The 15277-nt window shown below is 42.8% G+C and overlaps 1 protein-coding gene across 2 annotated transcripts in view; it reads right to left on the bottom strand.

Annotated features, from left to right (window-relative positions):
- Nucleotides 1–15277, bottom strand: part of PLCG1 (phospholipase C gamma 1) — a 114467-nt gene that overhangs the window by 67103 nt on the left and 32087 nt on the right. For both annotated transcript variants that reach the window (XM_060230917.1, XM_060230918.1), the window contains exon 2: nt 1382–1534. In XM_060230917.1, coding sequence (XP_060086900.1) covers nt 1382–1534 — 153 coding nt within the window. The remainder of the gene's footprint in view (nt 1–1381; nt 1535–15277) is intronic.

Raw genomic sequence — 15277 nt, forward strand, 5'->3', positions numbered from 1 at the left:
CACCTCCCTCAGTAGCTGATTCCACTGTTGAACAACTCTAACTGTAAAAAAAATGTTTCCTAATATCCAGCCAGCACCTTTCCACCCTTAATTTAGAAAGTCCTGTCCTCTGCTGCCAACAGGAACAGCTCCCTGCCCTCCTCTAAGTGACAGCACTTCAAGTACTTATAGAGACCAATCATGTCCCCCCTCAACCTCCTCTTCTCCAGACTGAATATTTCCAAGTCCCTCAGCCTTTCCTCATAGGGCTTGGTCTCCAGGCCCCTGATCATCCTCACTGCTCTCCTCTACACCTGCTCTATTCTGTCCATATTACAGGATCATACAATCATTGAGTTGGAAGGGACCTCCAGGGTCATCTAATCCAGCCCCCTGCACAACGCAGGAAATTCACAAATACCCCCCACACACACCCAGTGACACCTGCTCCATGCCCAGAAGATGGGGGAGGGGGGAAGTACCCAAAACCTTCCAGGATCCCTGGCAAAACTGGTCTGAAAAAAAACTGCTGCCTGATCCTAAAGTGGCAAACAGCATTTCCCTGGGTGTGTTCCCTTGAAACGAAGCCTCCAGAACTGCATACAATACTCCAGGAGCAGCCTGATCAATGCAGTGTACAGTGGAAAAAGGACATCTTGTGATCTGGATGTCATGCCTCTGTTGAAACACCCCAAAATGGCATTTGCCTTTTGTTGCTGCACCACACTAGCTGTTCATATTAAATTATGGTTCACCCATACCCCCAAGATCTTGTTCACACACGCTGCTAACCTACTATACTACTATCAGTGGATTCTCAATGGCAACACATTTCCAAAAAATATCAACTCATGTGAGTAAAAACAGCAATAAATAAAGTGCCAGTTAGGTCATGATAAAAAAAAAATTAAAATCCATTTGCAGGATAAACCAATATAATAAAACCACTATAAACCTATTAAAAAAACAAGCATTTGCTGAAACTAACATTCTCTCAAAGACTTCTATGGCTCTTCAGACCTTCCTTTTCCACAGGGCTTTTGAATCAGACTGCCGAGTAAAATGGAATGGCAAGAGGGGAATAAATTAATTTCTGGCACGGCTGTAATTTATTTCCTGCATGTTTTTTCAGAAGTGGTTTTATTGATTTCTTAAAAATACATTTTGTAGAAAATGCTGCAAACCACCTAAGATAATTTTCATTTGCTACAGGTACCCAACCAAGAGCCTCTCGGCACCGGTGCTGCCGCTTACTCACTTCCCCTCCCTGCTACCACAAACGTCAAACATTACTGAACAGTGAATTAATTTAGATGGTTGCAAGGCGAATTTGAGTATGGCAATATGCCATCTGAGAATCTATACACTCAATGAGAACAGGCAGGAAGACAAAAAATCTCACCTTGCAGGCTGAGTGTTTTCAACCTGAATTCCATGCCATAAAGGATAACAAAGCAGTGAGACGGGTCTGGTCGAGAAGACGGATCCTCCTGATATCGGTCAAAATCTCGGGAGTTTCTTCCCAGACGAATCTCTTGGATTTCTCGAATATCAACTGCACAGGTGTGGGGGAGAGGAAAAGGAGTCAATCAGAATGAGACTCAAGACCAAAACCAGAGACCCTTGCAAAGATGACATGCTCAGAAGTATTGCTTCCAGAAACCTGGATAGACACAACTATCATGTTAGCCAAAGGTACAGAACTCCACTTTGGAACGGAAGATTCCCAAAATGCCCTGCTGTTCAGCTGCTGTAGGGAAAGCTCTGGAGATGATGAAGATGAAAAGAGGGTGATGAAACAATGTGCACAAAATACATACTACCAATAACCTACTTTCTTTCCCATGGCACCATCAGATTTTCTCTCTCCCCTCTGCTCCAGAATCACCATGCTAGGCTAGACAGTTGTCAGTTTATTTATTTAACATATTTGGACACCCACCTTTCCCCTGTGCAATTCAGGATGCAAACTTTACCCATTTTTCCTCTTGATCCAGGCTCAAGCTGCATAATTCTGTATTTCAGCATTTCAGGAAAGCCAGGGGGCTGTATTACTTCTGACCTCTTCCAAGAGGCTGTTCCAGAGGGATGAGGCAGCCACTAAAAAAGCTGAGATGAGGCTATTGCCAGACATGTCTTACACAAGGGGAGTATTGCTAGCAGACCTTGTACAGAAACACACAGAGAGAAACAGTCCTTCAAGTATGTGGGTCCCAAGACATAGAGGATTTTAAAGGTGAGCACCATCACAAGCATGTTTTGCTATCATGGATACCTGTTTCACCAGTAAGAAACCAGGTTCCAACAACACTCCCAAAGCTCTTGACAGAATTCTTCAGAGAAAGCTACACATCATTAATGGTAGGAAGAACAATCCCATTTGAAGCAGCAGCCCTTCCAGCCTCAGCCAGCATCACCTCCTTCTTATCGAGATTCAGTTTATTAGGGATGGAAACAAACCAAATTTGGGGCAGTTCATGGTTCATGAGGTGACGCTTGTGGCAGGTCAACCAGCACAAACTTTCCAGCTGTTTGTGGCAGTACATGAATGGATACATTTCCATTCATATGGTCTCTGCTCAATCAAAGTATTTACCAAACTTCAAAGCAACGTAACTTGGAGGGCATGTAGAGGAGCATCTGGTGGAGGTTCTCTGCAGATCTGATGTCTCTAGCTTGCACAAGATCTGTTCTATAAACCCTGGATCTGAGTCTGTCAAAATAACAGGTGGTCATTTTGACATGCACAGTTTCAGGGGGTTCAAAAGTGTACAGAACAGATCCTGTGCAAGCTAGAGGCACCAAACTGACAGGAAATCTCCAGCTGACTCTCCTCTACCTGTTGGTGAGGATTGTATTTACAGGGTTATGGCCCTCCCCAAAGAAGATGCCCCCAGGAAAATGCTTTCTGGAGAAATGGCAGGTGCTCATTTCCCCAGAAAAAAGAAGAAAAAGAAATTGGATTTATATCCCACCCTCAACTCCAAATCTCACAGTCTCAGAGTGGCTCACAATCTCCTTTACCTTCCTCTAGAAGTTATCTAAGAAGCAAAATTTTCTAATGCATCTAAAGTGCACCTAGTGTAGTCTATAGATATGTGGATGCACAGATGAGAAATAACTGACTGCACAAGGAAAACACACTGTAAGTGATGCTAGCCAGAGCAGCACAAAATATAGCCAGGATATCCTGTAGTGCAGATACAGCCTAGCATTCATCACCTGTCTTTGAAAGGTTCCCTTCTAGTCCACTGCTCCAAACCATCATCCAAGTCTCAGACTTGATTACACAAGGCCTGACTGTATTCCAAACAACTCTAAAATGCCAGTGGGTCTACCTGGGACCACTAGAGGTCACTGTGGCACATCCCAAACAGGTAGCCAAGGACATGTTCACACACACGAAAGAGATGCACAGTAACTACTTTAGGAGTTCCTTAGCAACAAATGAAAATAGACAAAAGACAAAAAAGCAATGAGATATCTCAGTAAAAATGTATGTAAGTGGACTCAGACCTTGGGTTCTTTACTTGTCACGTGAGTGTTAATAACAAAATCTAGGAATAAAACTAGTTTTTCAATAGGACTAAATTTATAGTACTAGAATGGTAATTCAAGTGAAGATTACAGGTGTAATCTTAACTGATCCAGACCCAATATGCTGTTCTGATTTTATTGTAATTGTTTTATGATGTTTTAATTGTGATGTTTGTTTTTATTGTTGCAAGCCGTCCTGAGTCTGCTTGTAGGATAGGGCGGGGTATAAATAAATAAAATAAAATTAAGTTAAATTGCCTTTGCTTCCCCTGCTACACTAGACTACCATCACACACACATCACACACAGCCCTTCCCATCCCTAGTATTCTTCCCCCACCAGTAGCCTTTTGCTAAATCATGTAACTAGTACTGTCAAAAGGCTCACCTTACTGCAAACCAAAGATTTAAGTTTCAACTGGGTCAGATATAAACAGAGTCAGAAGTACTAACTACAGGAATATTAAGACCTGAAACTCAAACACAATTGCCACTAAAACATGAAACAATATAGCTCCTCATTTGCAACAGCTCCCCTCAAAAGTTTTCCTCAAATTTTGATACCAATATCTTGCTCCAGCACAGTGCCCTTTTGAGCTATAAGGTCCTGGTCAGGTCACATCTTGGTAGAAAGTGACATTTGTAATTTGTGTGGCAGCTTGAGGCAAAGTTTGTACCTGTCTGGTCAAGAAAGTACATCTTCTGGAGAAGATAAGTATCCAGCCAGGTCATGGTCAGGTTATTAAAGCAGCCTACATACTTGTTGAACTCAGAATCAGTCATAGTTCTACCCAAAGTGACTGAAGGGAGTGCTCATCAACAGAGGCAGCAGACCTCTGAATATGATGCTGCTTTTTGCACCTGCATAGTTGGTGGCATATTATCATGCTGGCACATGCACAGAATTGATTGCAAGATCAGGGCTGCTCACTTTCCATTCCTATTAACAAGTACTAGGTCATAACAGGCATAACATGCCAAGAATGCTGCAAGAAAACAAGTCCAAAGGCATATCTTTCATTAATCAAATAGTAAAACAAGATTTCAGCGGATGCAAGTAGGGAGGAAAACTACAATTCCTATAAAGCTGTGCAAGAACACACATGCACCAAATTTATTGAGTTTCAGACAGCTCACCAGTCATTACTGAACACTGAGAAACTCTGCCATAAAGGACACAAAGAGACAACACACTAATAAATCACAAAAATGTAAAGTTAATTCTGGGGAGTTTAATTTACATGGTGATCAGTAGATAGGGAGGTAGCACCAGCCCAGGGGTGGGGAGCAGAAGAAGTAAAGCATGAGGTGAGATACACATGTACAGTCATATTTCCTCCACCACTATGCTGCTATGAGCATGTTCGAACACAGGTGAACTATGTGTCAAGCGTCCAGATTATGGGATAGAGAAGACAGAGAAAGAAGTACTTTTCTCCCTTTCTCACAATATAAGAACCCATGCGCACTCAATGAAATTAATGAGTAATATGCTTAGAACAGATAAAAGGAAGTACTTCTTCACCTAAAGAGTAATTAACACGTGGAATTCTCTGCAGCAGGAAGTGGTGGCAACTACAAGCACAGACAGCTGCAAGAGGGGATTAGATAAACATGGAGCAGCAGATGTCCATGAGTGGCTATTAGCCACAACCCACAAGGAACACTATGTCTGGGGCAGTGATGCTCTGTATCCTTTGTGCTTGGGGGGCAACAGTGGGAGGGCTTCTGGAGTTCTGGTTCCACTGGTGGACCTTCTGATGGCACCTGGGTTTTGGACTGGATGGGCTTGATCAAACATGGCTTCTCTTATAGATCTTGTGCTCAACTGTTATTGGCTGCAATTTGTGAACTGGCAACGATCTGAACCCGTGGATGACTTGATATCCCTGATTGTCTGTGCTGAGAATTCTTGCAGGTGGAAAAGTTCAACTGAAGAGTCATGTAGAAAAATAGAAACAGACAGAAAAAGGAACATAAATGTTTTGAAAGACTCACTAAAGAGTCCTGCTCTGCCATGGAACAAGTCAACCACCTTTTCCTTCAGCATTTCCAAAATCCTGATTCCTCCCCATCACTTAGAGACTGAACTTAAGGTGCAACTCTTGATGGGGAGGTTGGCAGGTCCTGTGGGAGATAAATCCACTTACACCTCATAGACGTGTCCACCAAAAATGTATTACTGATGATGAAACTTTTCCATTTTGCACTGGATCCAGTTGCCTCTCTACAACAATTTATGCTGGAATTTGGTGTTAACAGGCAAGTACTTTGCTTCTCAAAACTGGCTCAAAGCAAGATGAAAAGTACCAGACAGAAATACAAGAGTGATATTAAGACCAACCAACACTTTTTGGTGATGATCACAATGGTGAGGACTGAAGTGAAAAATGGTGGGAGATGAAGAGAGACCGTTTTTCTGTAGTCTTCCTACTGGCAATGAGAATTCTCAGCATTTCCTTTAACATAAGAAAAGGGCTACCTGCTTCCTGGAAAAATTACTCTGAAAAACCTCAGTGGAATCAATTAATGGCATCTGTGACTCACAGTTTTGTAGATACAAGATTCTTTCTGAGTAACACAGAGATCCCTGTGCAGAGGTGCGATATAACATAGCCTGGGCTCTGCCGTCATATCAAGATGAAAGGAACAGCAAGAAAGATAATCAAAAATGAAATAAGACACTCGGTCTTACATAAACTCCACACATCATTTTGAGAAACCTTTAAGGACTTTCTACCGTGACATTTTGGAGACAGCTCCTAGTTTACCTAGCACATTCTCTTTTCAAAAAAACCCCAGTGGTGTTGAACTCATTTGTTAAGAGGGCTCGATCTAACATAAATATCACTTTGCCTGGCCAGGCCATGCATATTGTAAAATGTAACAGGAAGTACCACAGGTGATTTCACATGCTGGAACCTAGATCTCAATTCAGTCCAGGAGGATTCAGTCTATGAGGATGCAAATAATAAATCCACATAAGTCTGACATTAGAAATCACAACATACAAAAACCAGTGGGGGATGTTTGATCTTCCAGGACATTGCTGACCTAAGAATAGCAGTTCTCTTACAAAGTGAGATTAAAAAGAGAGACTGTTGAATGGAGCTCAATGCATCCTCCAGGGGTGAATTGAGACCTGGGTTTCTTCTCTCATTACCAACACCTGCTATTGTCATCTGGCATCTGAAATCACTCCACTCCCCAAGATATAAGGGCCAATGGACTCACATTCTAGCTTTATCTGAAGTGAGCAGTGACTCATGAAAGCTCATGCGCTGCCACAAATTTTGTAAGGTTCTACTGGACTCTTGCTCCTTTCCACTAACGAAGCTTGCAAGCTGTACTGTTAGGTTTCTTTTTTTCCCTTCATATGTTTAAACTGAAGAGGGGGATCTCTTTAAGTGAAATGTGTTGATTTCAGACTGGGCAAAATGCACTCAAATGCTAGTGAGGATAATGAATCAGTTCAACAAGCAAAGGGAGAATGAAGAAAGGCAGCCAGTGAGGTGGGAGGGAAGAAAAGAAGACATGTTGAACTGGAACATGAAGACCCATAAATGTATTCTTAAATATTTAGCCATCTTCTTCCATTATTAAAGAATGGAATTCGTTAATTAAACAATGGAAGCCAATTCAGGTGTTCCAATTCTGAATAAGAGTCTTTTGGAAAGAAAATAAAATCCAAGATAGGCACAGAGAAATATAATCTGAACACACACACACACCCTTTCAGACTAAGCCAAAATAATTTCCTTTTAATTCTCCTTTTCCCTTATCCCTAATGCCCTTTCCTTTTAACATACATACGCATGTGTGCGTGTGAGAGAGAGATCACGTGTCAAAGAAAACAGCAGAACATGGTAATCTCAACGTACACTATGCTTGTCAGAAGAATCCATTTACCCTCCCTTTGAAGAATTATATGAAACCTTATACCTGAAATAAAACATTGATGGTTTTACAGGAGCCACAGGACTTGGTTCTCTCTCCTGAGTGGGGCTCTCTCTCAGTCTTTGCCTCCACTACCTTCCTCCCAAGGGAGGAGCCCTCAGCCAATGGAGGGAAGAGAGGCTTGGCTGGGAAGGAAGCAGCAGAGGGAGCTGAGCAAAAGCGATCTGCAATGCAGCAGCAGCCCTGGAGAAGGAAGCAGGAAGAAGCCAGTTGCTCATGGGCTGGATATGACCCCTACAGGGGTCAGTCCCAGCCTGTGGGCCATATGTTTGATACCCTGCTCTAATCCATCTGGTGTTGCATCAAAGCAAGAACTTTGCATTCACACACAAACTTGAACCAAGATCCAATCTTTTAATTTAATTTAATGTTTAGATTTATACCCCACCCTATCCCGCAAACCTTTAAAGTAAAGCTCCTACATATACCATGTGGTAGTTAGGAATGATTCTGAGCTCTCAAATCCTACTGATAGAGCTGTGGAACTTCAGGGACTCCAAAGAGGCTAGTGCATGGGATAACCCCACCATGATATTTTGATGAGCAACAATAAACCAGGGGGGAAAAATCCTAATCAGAAGCATGGAAAACTGCCATAAGCAAGAGCCTGTCTGGAGACTGCGGACCCCCGTCCACCTGCCTTGGATGGGAATTTTCATAGGACTTTAGAAAGTTGCAAATTCAATGTTAAGTGGCTTTCTAGGTTCCTTAAAGTAACACCAGCAAGTATAGTGTGCACCCTTCCACAGCACTCAAAGGAAGCTGGGCAAGCTTCAGCAACTTGATGGATTTCAGCTGTATCCTGATAATTCAGCCAAATGGAGGATCTGATCATGACACCCAAGCCTGCCCTTCTGAGGATTTTGCAAGAGCCCTGGGAGTTCCACAGGGACCGATGTAGCAGCTGCACAGATTTCTATGGAAGTGGCAGAGCTGTGACAGCAAAAAATGTCCAGGGTACAATTCCCAATACTAATAGCAACAACCAAATTCCTACTGATCAGAGGCATGTGGAGGGGGCTGCATTCAACATTGCATTATCTGTAGTCAGTACTTTTTAAATTCATTTTGTTTTAAAAAGGTGTCTCTTATAAAAGGCTGCACCAATTTCTACCAATTCCCTCCTCAGGACTTGGGAGAGCCCCTCCAAATGGTGCCAATACTCAGTCTGGGCAGTACCATCACCATAAAAGTCCTGCCTGGAGTATCCCCATCCACTACAAAACTGACCAGCATTATTTTTAGGGCTACTTGCACACAGCCTTGATAGCTGCATGCATACTTCGTTGGATCAGAGATGTCAACTATGACATGCACTCTGGGCTGTAACAAACAAAACCAGCTTTTTCTAGGAACCCGTATTACATAATTCAATGATTATGAACAGAAATTTGGCACGATCAGTTTAATTCAAAACAGAGTGTGTAACAACCATAACTTCCAATTTTTGTTCCTTAAGCAGCCTGGAGGGCAGAAACTATAGCATATTTCACTGATTGTTTAGAAACACATACGCTCTTTTCTGCTTGTTTGTTCTTTCATTTAAGTTACTAACATACAAAGACACCAAGGTCTTTTTCACACACACCCTTTTTTCTTTGTTTCCTTTCAGGTCATCACATCTCCATAGACAACTGCAATTTTTTCAACCGATAACACAACTCAGATGGTGAAGTGTTTGTTTTTTAAGTAATCAATTTATTGAAAAAAATTAAAAGGCTGCAGGATACAAACCTAAATAAGTGCTGCAATAAAGTTGGAATAATTACAATTTTACAAATGTGTGTTACATTACAATCAATAAAACAACCAGAGACTATTAATGGAAGGCTAGAAGGTGCAAATAGTCATCAAAAGAAACAGATTGAGGTCTAATGTGTGAACTGAGATCTGACTGTAAAAGTGAAATTCAGATCTGCCCTTCTGCTTGCTGGCTGAACAAAACAGACAACATTTTCTCTGCCTACAATGGGATGACCTTGACAGAGGGTCTACTTCCTCCGTTCTTGCCTCTTGTCTGCCTCCAAAATTTGTACAGATATGTACAGGCTGGGCAGAAGATAAGGCTCAGAAGTTTCAGGGTTGTTGAAGCCACTTTCTTGCACCTTGCATCACTAGAGTGTTTCAATGCAAATGATGGCTTTAGTGCCCCATGAAGTTCAACCACTTTCCTGTCTTTCTGAAGTGTGTTAGCAGAAAAGGAGTTTCTGAGAAAAAGAGAGAAAACCAATGACACCAAAACCAGGTGTTCTTTCATTCCTCAAACACACAGGGTTGCATACAGTCATCTTTTTACCAGTGTAAAAGAGAAGAGGGATCCGCTCTGACCACCCAAAAAAGGTTATGCTGGGGATCATGGGATCTGCATAAATAAAAGTCATGTGTGATGAGGACTGCAGTAAAGAGGAGAACTGGCAGAGACTGAGTGAAAAAGCAAGCTGGATCCAATCCAAAGATTACATCTTTCCTTGCATCCCTCAGAGTTCTCTCATTCACATACCTCAGTTTGTTCTTCCCCATCTTGAAAACATTCAAATGCAGACAAAGTTATGTCTATACCAAAGTCAGCCAGGTTCTTAGTATTGCCAGGTAACAACCCAAGCATTTGTCTTTAGCTGCAACAACTAATCAAGGCAATGAGACAGCTATTCCTATTCATTCCCCTACCCCTTTTGTCCAATACCCTATGTATAGTAGACAAAAGTATGACCAGGTGAGTAACCGCAGGTATCAAAATGCACTGCTTCCCTTTCTGTACCCTAGAAAAACAAAACAAAACATGGTTTCAAGAAAACTCAATCATGCTCAAAAAAGCAAGGATGCCCCACCACTAGTCCACTCTCAAACATGATTTTCAGGCCCTGACTTGGATAACCAAGGCAAGCCCAATCTCTTCAGATCTTGGAAGCACTAAATAGGGTTGGCTGTGGTTAGTACTTGGACGGGAGACTGTCCTTGAAATACCCAGTCGGAAGGCAGGAGCAGCTTATTCAGCTACCTCCCTGAATATCCTCCAGGCCCCCAGTAGGGGTCAGTCACCAGAGGTCAATATGACTTCCAGGTGAAGATTTGTGAATAAATTATTGTTTTCTGTTTGAGAAAGAAAATGAAAGATTGTTGTATTGTTGCATTACTCATTCTCACTATTTTTTTTAAAAGTAGCAATTTCAAGTTGGTTTCTTTGGTATTTTGTATGTGTCTGTGGGTCTGCACTGGGAAGTCAGACTAGCCTTCAAGTCAGCGGTTTTTCTGACACCTCAGCAAAGCCTCAGACTTCCATTCTAGGAACACGCAGAGAAGGCAGGCTGTATTTGAAAAATCACCACAAACTTCTCTTTGTGAAGGAGATAAACTTGCCAATCAGTCAGTCCATCTGTCTATCCCTTTATTGGCATAAATTAAAATCAAATGAAACCAATATTTAAATATACAGAGTACAATCAAAAATTAACCATCTCTCCAGATCTTACATTCCCTGATTCTCATAGCTAAAATAGGGCTAATTAGAATATCCATTATTTGCACATAAAATGCACATCAAAGAAAAACATGAGCAATTGATTCTGGTTTTCTACTACTGTTTGTGCGAATTCTTTTGTGGTAAGGCGAATTCACAAAACTCCCATAAAGAATCACTGATGGGAAGACATGAAACCATGCAAGCATAAAGGCACAAGGTAACTTTACACTGTGTAAAATAGGTATCTCAACCCCCCTTTCTCAATGATGAACTTGCTTTGTTGTCCTGCTCAAACACTTCCCTCCTTCACCTCTCACTTACAGAGTGTAACTGAAGGAAGCCTACATCCAAACTCTAGTTTGCTACAATGCCCAATGCAGAAAACTGAGCAAACCAGAGTTTATCATCTCCCAACAAGCCACTGTTCTAAACCATTTCATATGTAAAGACAACTTCAAATGACTCAGGCACCTGCAAGTGGATCCCATGGCAAACTGGAGCTTGCTGAGCATAGAAAAGTTCAAATTTCCTTGCACTGTGTGAAAGGAATGAGAAAAAGTGGTATGAAAGTCTGGCAACAAGACATGTGTGCCAGACACAAACATCTGTCAGTTTGTAATGTTTAAATACAGCCAGAGAAATGTGCAAGCAATACTAAAGGTAACTGTTTCTGATTAACCTTTTCTAGTGTTAACTAGCCCGTTTTATTCATAAGGACACAACTTTAAATTTGACCTTATTCCTCCTCTCAAACAAACACTGGCTGCTTTGCAGATTCTACCTAGTCACAGGCCTCATACTACAGCCACCACTGTATTAGAGTAACTCTGACACAAAGATACAGCTGATAGAAACAAACAAAAAGTCTCTCTATCCCCACCTAGGTCCACACAAGTCACAAATAAACACCAACGCCTCAGCTAACACCAGCCGCTTTCCTGAAGGTAAACAGGAAACCATTCCAGAGTGGAACTCCTCTTCAGTCTCCAGGCTTTACGGCGCTCCCTCTTGTCTCGAGTACAGCAAAGCTCTTGTTCCACTAACAATGATTACTTTAGCTAGGGCCAGAGGTTACCAATCCCACACACTGGGGTTTGGTTACATAAACATTCATTCTCCCTTGTCAATGCAATCATAGTTGGGTGGAATGAGACTTGAGCAGCTGGAAGAAGATGGGGGGGGGGATACAAATACCCTGGGGTGATAATTTGTTCCTGTGGTTTGTGGATGAGATTTGAAATAGGCTTCAGTGGGCGACATATGGGTGTCAACCAGAGTATATTGCAAAGATCTTGAAATACAGAACAAGCAAAGGGCACACGGTAAAGATGAGAGCACATTATAATGGTATACTTTATAACGTCTGTCAAGTTTCTCAAGCGACAATTCATAGTCCATCGTGATGGCTTCCTATTAATCACTTCCAGCCTTCTATAGAGCCAGTGCTGGCTTTTAGGGGCTCCTCTCCTGTGACCCTTCCTCTTCTAATTAATTTCCCCTTTTTGCCAGTAAAGTCCTGATTTAAATTTGATGCAGACAAAACCAAGAGAACTTCCCTGCACAGCTTAGTGGGATTTAGCACCACGCTTCTGCAACCAATGCAGCAGGGCTATGAGTATTCAGTTAACACTAGAGATCTGTAGCCCTTACAGGCATTGGGCATGGTGCTGCAGCTAACTAGGCACGCATAGCTGCTTTGCATAGGCTACAATGTACACATTAACAGGGTCCTGAGCCCATGCAAAGCTGAAAGTTCTTCTGCTTCACCAGGCTCAGTTTTTAAAACAGGCCTATCAGCAGCTCTGAGATCTACACATACCATGCTTTTAAGAAATACACAGTCACCTGTTCACTCACTGAAGCAGGGGCTGGAGTGTCTGGCCAACTTCTGACTCAGTAGTTCTCCCTTCAATATCACCACACTTATAGTCAATAATGTGACACTGAGTAAGACAGAGGCTACTGGTCACAGTTCAATAGGAAACAATTACCTGCTCAGGGTATCTTTATGAATACAAGGATTACTTCCAACTTGACACTACTTGAAAAGAGAGTACAAATACAAATATATTTGTGCAACAGAACAGCCCAGATCACAACTGTTCTTGAGGCATCACAAGCATGACATGGCAACCTCAATTTGTGCTTCTGAAAAGGTAGGCAGTAGAAAATTTATGACATAATACATATCAGTCTTATGTGGTGCCCAAAGATTCTCTGCTGCATTTAGATCAGAGGCAGTCTTCATAATGGTCCATCTCTTCATCTTTACTGCTTTTTGCTGATTGGTGTATGAGCACTACCTTTCTTGTTTCAATTACTTTTCTGCATTAAAAACTGGGAGGGGGGGATCTCATCCTGGTGTCAGCACTTTGGGAAACTGTACAGATGACAGCTAGTACAATAATACCAAAGGAGCCTACAAAAGGAGACACAGCTTGTGTTGACTGGAATCAGAAGACCCTGAGCACACATGTAAAGTGTCTCCCTTGGGGACACTTAAATATTCTTTTAACAACTGCTGGTGAATAAACCTCGACTCACTCACGAGAATTACCACAGAACCACAACCCCCTTCCCACATATCAGCCTAATACCTCAGGCAAGTGGAGGGAACCACAAGCAGATAAAAGAGACAGACCAGTCATTCTGCGATTCTAGTCTGCCAAATCCAGGGAATTACTTTTTCGGCAGGGTACACAGATTTTATCTTGATTAAGGATATCTGAATCTTTTGTTTGCAGTTCTTCACAGCTTTGATGCCTATGATGAAATAGGCCTCCTCCTTCCCTCAACAGCCCCTTGCACTCCCTCCAAGTCTCTGCTGACTGCTAGGGGATTCTCCTGAACAATATGCCATGTGTGCGAGTGGGTGGAGGGCTGTAGCAAGATCTGAAAACTGGACAAGACTGCCTCCTATTAGTTCAGAGACAGTGTGCCACTGAATATCAATTGCTGAGGGAAGAAGAAACCAATGTGACAAGACTACTGGCTTTCTTCCCAGCCTGAGAACTTCCCACGGGCGTGTTTTCCATCCCACTCTGTATGAGAGAGTTCCTTTTTTGCTTTTGTTGTACCAACTTCTACCCTAGCCCTCAGCCCTGGTAGGACTTCTGATAATTTTGAACTTTCTTTCCCTACAGAAAAGCTATGAGCATGCATGGCTATTATTAACAGAAGGGGGGGCGGGGTTGAGAGAGAGGGGCCACAAGAGCAGCCCCCACCTTTAAGCAAATTAGTTTTTTTCTGCATACTTGGAGAGCACACCAAATATATAAAATGCCCTACACTGACTACGGTTAGACTCATTTCACTACCTTATTGATCAGAACAGAGCGAATTCATTTGTTATTATGAGGGAACAAACTGTAGACCAATGTGGAATTATGGAGGGGAGAAAATAATCTAGCGGGGAATGCCCCTACCACAGTGCAACTGTTGCACTACAACAGTGCAAAACTGTATTCATTTATTTATTCAATTTATACCCCGCCCTCCCTGCTGAGGCAGGCTCAGCAGAGAAGAACTCACCTACCTCAGAATTGTAGCACTCTAGCAGAGAAGAACTCACCTACCTCAGAACCCCAAGAGTCTAGCTATGTAATGCAACCTTGCACTTCTCTGGGTGTATGAAAATTTATAAGCAGAGCACTAAAGTTGGGCATGGACTCCTCAGTCCTAATATTATTCCCATCCACATCACAGGGTACTTATATGGTGTAAATGGCTCTAATTTTTTCACATTTTAATGAGTTGTGAGGGATGGGTGATTATGATGTCCATGGGTCTGACCCATGGACATTGATACCATTTTACAGCTGAACAGTGCCCACTGAAAAATGATGTGAGGGCTGGCCTTCAGCATGGTGAGATTAAGGGATCTATTTCAAGTGCCAAGGATTAGTTAGGGTTTTTTTTGGGGGGGGGGGGGACCTTTTCTTCTTCTGATTCTAATTAAACCTCCTGAGATGCCTTTAGCATGGACCTGGCTTGCGTGACCGAGACCTGGGTGCGGGATGGGGAGACGGTGGCTCTCTCCCAGATGGCGCCCCCGGGCTACTCGGTCTTTCACCAATCACGGACCACTGGCCGGGGGGGAGGGGTGGCGCTACTCATACGGGAGGGTTACTCCTTTAGGGCTCTCCCGGCCCCAACGATCGATGGCTTGGAATGTGCCGGTCTAGCGTGGGAAGTGGGGGAGGGGTTGGCGATCTGGCTGGTGTACCGTCCGCCTAACGCACCAGCCAGCGCCTTACCAGCCCTGATGGAGGCGGTGGCGGGCTGGGCGTTGGAGTTCCCAAGGCTTATGGTCTTGGGTGACTTCAACGTCCATGCAGACGATGCG

The sequence above is a fragment of the Heteronotia binoei genome, chromosome 2 (assembly GCF_032191835.1).
Source record: "Heteronotia binoei isolate CCM8104 ecotype False Entrance Well chromosome 2, APGP_CSIRO_Hbin_v1, whole genome shotgun sequence".
NCBI lineage: Eukaryota > Metazoa > Chordata > Lepidosauria > Squamata > Gekkonidae > Heteronotia > Heteronotia binoei.